Genomic DNA, 7,447 nt, shown 5'->3' on the forward strand with positions numbered 1-7,447 from the left:
ACAATCTGTGCTGTTGTATTAGCTGTAAAGTGTCTCTACTGTAGGCTATTTGTATTATATGTACAGCACTTTGGCTCGACCAAATATCGTTTATAAATATGCTATATAAATAAAACTTGATTTGATTTGATACTGTTGCCATTGATCAAGTAATAAAGTATCCAGAAGGAGGAAGGAGGCTTTCTTATGTTATGTTTGAATGTTACAGTTAGCTGTTCACATGATGAAGACCTAACGTGTTTTTCACTCTGCTCTCCTTAGGTATCAGTATGTACTTGGAGAAAGAACCTGGATCGAGTACTGGCCCATAGAAGCTGAGTGTCAAGCTGATGAACACAGACCTACCTGTTTGGGCATGGAGGAGATGGTCCAGCAGTACCAACTCTTTGGATGTCAGCAGTAATGGAATTAATTGCTTTTGGAATTGTTTATATTTTGACATTATTCCCATCTTGTACGACTTTCACTGCTATAAGATGTATGGACTTGCAATGTCAGTGTATTGATTGAAATTAAATTATCTTAATCTCATTTTCTGTGTCTTATATTCATATTTACTTTTAGTTGATGTAGAAAATTTGACAAATATTTGACTGTTTTGTTGGCTATAGTAAACTTCGATGAGTTCTAACCGAAGCAATATATTAAATATATATATATATAATATTGAGTTCAGGGGATAAATGTATAGGAAGTTTAACAATGTATAAAACAATTTCAAATTGGCTGTGATTCAGAATATTTGAAAGATTATATAGACAATACAATACATAATGACAACTGTAATAAAACTACCAACAAAAAGAAAAACACTCAAAAATGTGTAGCTGAAAATGCTGTTTTATTGATTGTTTGGGTTGAGCAAAACCCACAATCAAGAAACAAGCAGGCCACAGCCTCTCACAAAATTCAAGTGAAAAAATACATCAATTTATCTAACAGTATCTTCATTGTCATTCTTCTATCTTACGAAGGTGAGAGAATGGGATAAACCTAAAAATGATTGCATTTTTCTGAATCTTATGACTGTAGTCTGTTTACCCTTAATTTTATTTTCTTGCCTGAGTGACAAATGTAGTAATTTATTATTTTATTCTGGTTTATTTATAGTTTTCTCCCTTTTTATTTGTATTTTTACTTATGTTATGTTTGTGAACTAAACTGTGTGCTTTTTGTATTTTATGTATTTACGTCTCTGTACAGCACTTTTGGTTTTAAAGTGCTTTATTTGTATTGTATGATCTGTAGTTTAACACATACACATTAGGAGGCAGCATCGCGCCGCGATGCAGCGTGTGGCTACCAGAAATACAGACGGAGAAGACGAAAAGAGTGACGTACTTCCTTTAGCCCGGCCGCCTTTGGGTTTTGTTGGTGTTCTCGGAGAAGAAAAGTCATAACTTTAACGACAGGCAACGTCAAAGCGTGCGAGTCCAAGAAAACAGCGATAGTCAATGCCGAGGGAGTCGTTACAATTGGATCAGCGAATTTAAGTTAATTTTCCAGGTCGAAGTGCCTCAGAAGATAGCGCTATGGCCAAGGTCCAAGTGTTAAATGTAGCTGTGTTGGACAACCCGAGCCCTTTTGGAAACCCCTTTCAGTTTGAAATAACGTTTGAGTGCATGGAGGATTTGCCGGAAGGTGGGTATTGTTTATAGCTAACTATTTTCTTATTCTTTGTTATTTTAGCTATATTAGTATTAATATTCGCCTTCTGCTTTAGTTGTATCTAATACACCAAATGTAGATGAACGAATCTTAGTTTGTTGATAAGAACGTTGTGTTTTTCGACGATGTATCACTATTAGCTGTCCTAGGGGCTAAATAGCAAGATATCCTTTGACAAGTTATTGAAAATTGGCGCTGGCGCGCTTGTGCTCATGGCCCCGCCTCCTGTATGCAATGATTGGTTCAGGGTAAATCCGAGGATTGTTTCCCGAGAAGCTGATTGGTTGTATCAGTTATGTTACTGTAGCAACAGACGAACTCAACGAGTTGCCGCGAACTGAGCGGAGTTTTTCGCCATTCGCCAGTTTATTAGGTACACAAACTGTTTCAGCCTAAACACAACAGTGATGAACACAATGTAATCCTAACATTCCATTACATTACATGTCACTTGTTAGACGCTTTTATCCAAAGCGACTTACATACTCAACACTGTAGACAATCCCCACAGGAGAAATTTGGGGTGAAGTGTCTTACCCCGGGACACAACGACATGCTGACTGCAGTGGGGTTTGAACCTGTGACCCCCTGATCCCAACACCAAGGCTCTATTCACTGCGCCACATGCCTCCCTACCCCTATCCAAGTTATTGTAGAGTTGATTAAACTCAAACCGTTTCAGCACAAACTGAACATTTATAGCCTTAATAAAGTGGGATTCTTTTGGAGCACCATACTATTTTTAGTTTGGTGTAACTTATAAACTGGAAACTGAGTGTTTTCTGGGAATGCAAGCAATCGATGGTGACATCAATTTTAAGCATACCAGGAAATATTAAGTTTCATCAACCTATCTACTGGATCTATTGTAGGGAATTTTTGATTGTAAAAGGGGTAGAAATGAACTCGGGTGAAGCCAATCACTTTATTGATTTTTACTGTAGATATTTGGCCCAATGGTGAAACTGGAAATTCAAGGACCTATTTTTCTTAGGTCATGTTACTTGATATTCAGCTAATATTGTAATGGTGGCAGAAGTCCCATAACTGGGAATGTCAAAGAATGCAACCATATTGCCTTGCTAGATACCTTTTTTAAGTTTGAACAGATCCCCCTCTGTCCCCTGATTTACCTACCTCAATGTTAGGGTCGATAGAAAGTACAAATGTGCCATAAGTTCTGTATTTAATGCATATTTGAAATCTGTACACTACACTGTTTCGAACAGTGAATGAAATGTATTCTGCTTTCATTGATTATATTACACACAAAGGTCTGCAAAGAGAAGCGTTGTTAATACGCTGCAGATGTTATTCTGTTCTGCTTTGAAAGTCTCACTGTTGTGTATGGTTTCAGATCTTGAGTGGAAGATCATCTATGTGGGTTCAGCTGAGAGCGAGGAATACGACCAGGTTCTGGACTCTGTTCTAGTCGGCCCGGTACCAGCTGGTAGACACATGTTTGTGTTTCAGGTATGTAAGCTTTTTTCACATGTTACTTCTCTTCTCTTAAAGCTAGACCACAGGGAATTATAGAACTTCTCACCAAATAAATGTGGGTGAAAGTGTTTGATTTCCCTAGTTTTGTTCTTCCTTTTGCCCAGTGCTGCATTAATAGGATAAATACTTTGGTTTAGTTCAATCTGATTTATGTATTTGTAATGTTCCTCTCGTACCCCCAGGCGGATGCTCCTAACACAGGGCTGATTCCAGAGACTGACGCTGTAGGAGTGACTGTTGTCCTTATAACCTGCACCTACCGTGGACAGGAGTTCATCCGCATCGGTTACTATGTCAACAATGAATACACAGATCCTGAACTAAGGGAAAACCCACCTCTGAAACCAGACTACGCTCAGGTAATGCATGCATACACTCAGCAAAGACCGGCATTGCATTACTTTACGGATAGAAGCGTAGGAAGCCCACTCGCAACAATCTGCAGACATACACTACAGTGATGGGCCATGCTTGTCGAAAGGGTCTTTTAAGCACACACAGTTTTTACTGCCCTCTGGTGCTATGAACATGGAAATGACAGGATACATTGGCATCAAGAGTATAACATAAACTTCAAATATATATATACTTTGTATAAAGTAAATGTTTCCTTATCTTTAGTTGTTCTCTCTTAATTCTTATTTTTCTGTTGGTATAACGCAAAAGTAAGTCAAAGACCCCAAATATATGCATCTTAGAGATTATAATTAGTTTTCTGCTCTTTTCTTCTGAAATTAAAAGTTTTGCTGAATGATTGCTTGATTAAAAAAAAAAAACTAAAGTTGAATTGATAAGGAAAATAATCCCAGTCCATTTGCAGCCCTATACCGCTCAATGCAGGTTAGAGTTAGTTAAAACATAAAGGGGGATGATGTTTTATTAGCCTTGCACAAACATTTTCAGTTGGCTAAATATTGATAATGGCTTTTGTTTGCCTTTTAATAGAGATACAAAATAACCTACACTTTGTTTGCATTCAACTCTGGGCTACACAATGCCCACTCATTGTCAAAACTCCACGAGAGCTGAAGGTGTTAAATGCAGACAAACATTTTCTTTCTGGTTGAAATAATAAGTGAGGGGTTCTAATATCAGGGATACAAAGTATTTACTTATTTAGCTTGTAATATACACCTACAGTACACACTCCATTAACCCTCAGCCTGATAAAGAGGAGCCCTGTAGCATCAATGCAAGCCAGTGGAACAGAAGCCTACTCAACACTGACCATGACTCTCTGAAGTATGCTCTGTGACTTCTACTGTATGTAGAAAAGGGACCTTTTTATATTCACCTGACAGGGATCCCAACTTTTTAAAAAAAGTTCCTGATGTTCCTGTCTTTCTTTCTTTTCCTGGCATGGAAAGCCATCAAGATTACATCAGTTTTGGCTGTAGGTCCACAATCCTGCAGTCATCGCATGTTTACCAGGCGGGTGGGCACTAATGAAAAGATGGTGTTTAGTTGCATTAAGAAAAGTGTTGAGACTTTACCCATATTTGGGACTAAAAGTGAGGATATCTCAACCATAAAAAGTAAATCTGTCATTTCCCAAATTCTCTCAGCTCCTGAGAAACATTTTGGCCTCAAACCCCCGTGTCACCCGTTTCCATATCAACTGGGAGGGCTCAGCAGACAAGATGGAGGACGGCGAAAATGTTGACCCGTCTCCCAACATCAGCGGCATGCTCCCTCCGTCCTGTTTACCAGGAAAGATGCCAACTATTGGGCTGATGCCGGAAAACTCAATGGACTGCATGTAAGAATCATCAGAATAACATAATGGACAAGAAGCTCTTCCTTCAATACACTCAACCACAGTGAAAACACCCATTCGGACAAAGAGACCTTGGATTTATCCAGACAACGTGTGGAAATTAACAGGAAGCAGGGATATGGCAGCAGGAACAATCTTTTTATACAGCACACACAAATGGGATGCATCTGGAAATATAACAAACTGTTTTTGTCTCTTGTGCATTTCGACACACCAACCTGCACAACCAACATTGCCTTATTTTACTGTATAAGATAATGTCAAAGCTGAGTCAGAGAAAGTTAAAAGTCCTCAAGTTTGGGTGATCTTAAGACCACCAAATCCTCAAAGCAAGTCATACTCATACTGTGCTGCTCATTTTATCCTCTGGAGCACAGATCAAATCTATGGGCAGTACTCAGAATAGATGTAGCACTAGCTGCTTATAATAAATAATTGTTCTGAAGGTTTGTCTCCTCTGAGCTTGATTTTGTTGCATCTGAATTACATGTTCAACAATATTGGGTATGAAATATATGCCGTGTGGGCCTGTTGCAAGAAGCAGGATTTATTTGTCTAACGCTTACTAATAGTCTGTAAAACAGCCTCTTCAAACAGGCTCCAGGTCAGATAATGTTCTTTAAAATGTTACAAAAAATGTCTGTCTGTAATTATGCACAAACCATGTATGTGAAGGAAACAGGAGAAATGGATTCTGTGTTGCAGCCATGTGGTTTGGGTGTTTTAGGCTAATTGTAAATAATGTTTTTTCTCAGCGCTTATTTTGTCTTCAGGAAGGGAAGGCATGTTTTTTATACTTACTATATATTCTTTGCCTCAGTATTTGTAACAGTGATGGGGTTAATAAAGTTTGTTTTGTGAACCTAGTGCTGCTTTCTGGTCATCACATCGTGCTTACACAGCTGCTTTCCACCTAGAGGAGAGGAGAGCACAGCAACAGCAGTGTGTGTGTGTCGCCCACTCTTTCCCCTCCCCTCTCTGGCGCCCTTTCTTTTTTCCAATTTCATTCATAAAATATAGCAGCCTCTCTCCACCATTCTCACTCTAGCCTCATGTTGCTAGGCAACTGCAGCACAAAAGGGAGGGGGGCTGTCTGCTGATTTTATCTCTTCTGAGGTGAAGGGACTGGCTCCTCTGCCTTCATCTGTTACTTCTGTCCTTTTACTATTCTCACTGTTTAGCAAGACTGAATAGCTGCGGTCTAGATCTAAAAAATGCAAAATCTAAAGCAAATCTATAATAAGTAGTCTTGTATGTAAAATGGTGCATACATTACAATTGGTATCAAAATCAATTGTTGCTTCTCCTGCCTGAGTGGAGGAAATGTATTGGGTGCGTTAACCGCAGTTCAATTGTATGGTCCTTAAATTGACCTTTTTAAATATACTTTAATAGACCAATACAAGGATTGTGTATGAGCTTGTGTATAGGATTGTGTCTTTTGGTATCAGATTAATAATATTGAAGAATAATAATCTGAAAAATGATGCATTATCATAGGTTAAGGTAGGATTGATCCCAGGGGAGAAATTCACAAGCTAATCCATTCACTTTTACTAATGGTATTTTAAGCATGTAAGTTTGATACTAGTCCTTATCTGCTTTGCGTTGTTGGTTCTATTTTACCTACCTTCTGGTTTTTTATTTTCAAAATGACAATGGTAACACCATGGTTGCAGCCTTTATATATACAGTCTATGGTTGCATCCCACCACTGCATTTCTGAAAACCAGAGGTGCCACAGAAATAATTTGATTAAATGTTCAACAAGCACTGATAATAAATAAAAGCTTTATTATATAATCAAAACACACTGAGATGTCACATGAATATAGGGCTTCATATTTTACAAGTTGTAGCTTATACACCTGTTTAGGCTTATAGAATATATATAAAATAAAGTAGAAGGCTGCAGAGCCATAATATGATGGTGTCAGACCCTGCAGTAGCTGTAGGGATGTCTTATTTATAGCTTGGGTGTTTGTTAATGGGCCTTTTTTTTAAATTAGACTTATAGACTCAAATAAATCTTAAAATGTGATATTTAGATGCAAATCTATATGAAATTGAGGCTTTTCAGGATCATGATAAGAAGGGGCCCTTGGGCATTTGGTACACCGGAAGGTGCGGATGACACGAGATGCTGTTCGAAGAGTCTGACTGTAACCGTCGACGGTCCACACAGACTGAGAGTGAGGCTCTGCGTGTTTTCAGCCAACACTGATTGTAAAATTGGTTTATTCCTGTGATTCACTTCCTACCAGATAAACTCTACCCTCCATGCAAGACCGTCTGCGATCTGTTCAGAAGTCCTGCCAGCCGCGCGGCGCGTGCGTTAAATTCTGACCAACATTTCTATAAATAGCTCGCAGTTGACGTCACTCAGCCAAACGTGTATCAGTCGCTCGGCGGCGGGGAGAGGGGGTGTATGAAAGCTCGGGGAGGGAAGTTTTTTTTTGGACGAGTGTGGGGGGGGGGGCATTCCTGTCAACCACTGAATAC

The 7,447-nt window shown here is 38.9% G+C and overlaps 1 protein-coding gene across 1 annotated transcript; it reads left to right on the forward strand.

Moving 5' to 3' along the window:
- Nucleotides 1-1,294: 1,294 nt before the first annotated feature.
- Nucleotides 1,295-5,811, forward strand: LOC104952866 (histone chaperone asf1b-B-like). Its single transcript, XM_010779776.1, has 4 exons — nt 1,295-1,641; nt 3,026-3,141; nt 3,351-3,527; nt 4,734-5,811. Exons 1-4 carry the CDS (start codon nt 1,533-1,535, stop codon nt 4,929-4,931), a joined length of 600 nt encoding a protein of 199 aa, XP_010778078.1. The 5' UTR covers nt 1,295-1,532; the 3' UTR covers nt 4,932-5,811.
- Nucleotides 5,812-7,447: the final 1,636 nt, after the last annotated feature.

This window comes from Notothenia coriiceps, unplaced genomic scaffold, assembly GCF_000735185.1.
Source record: "Notothenia coriiceps isolate Sejong01 unplaced genomic scaffold, NC01 NC01_scaffold00020665, whole genome shotgun sequence".
NCBI classification, from domain to species: domain Eukaryota; kingdom Metazoa; phylum Chordata; class Actinopteri; order Perciformes; family Nototheniidae; genus Notothenia; species Notothenia coriiceps.

Bases quoted from the DNA above. Each gene is read 5' to 3' on its own strand.
- LOC104952866 (XM_010779776.1), top strand. From the start codon at position 1,533: ATGGCCAAGGTCCAAGTGTTAAATGTAGCTGTGTTGGACAACCCGAGC. The intron at 1,642-3,025 runs GTGGGTATTGTT...GTATGGTTTCAG, and splicing joins CATGGAGGATTTGCCGGAAG to ATCTTGAGTGGAAGATCATC. The intron at 3,142-3,350 runs GTATGTAAGCTT...TCGTACCCCCAG, and splicing joins GACACATGTTTGTGTTTCAG to GCGGATGCTCCTAACACAGG.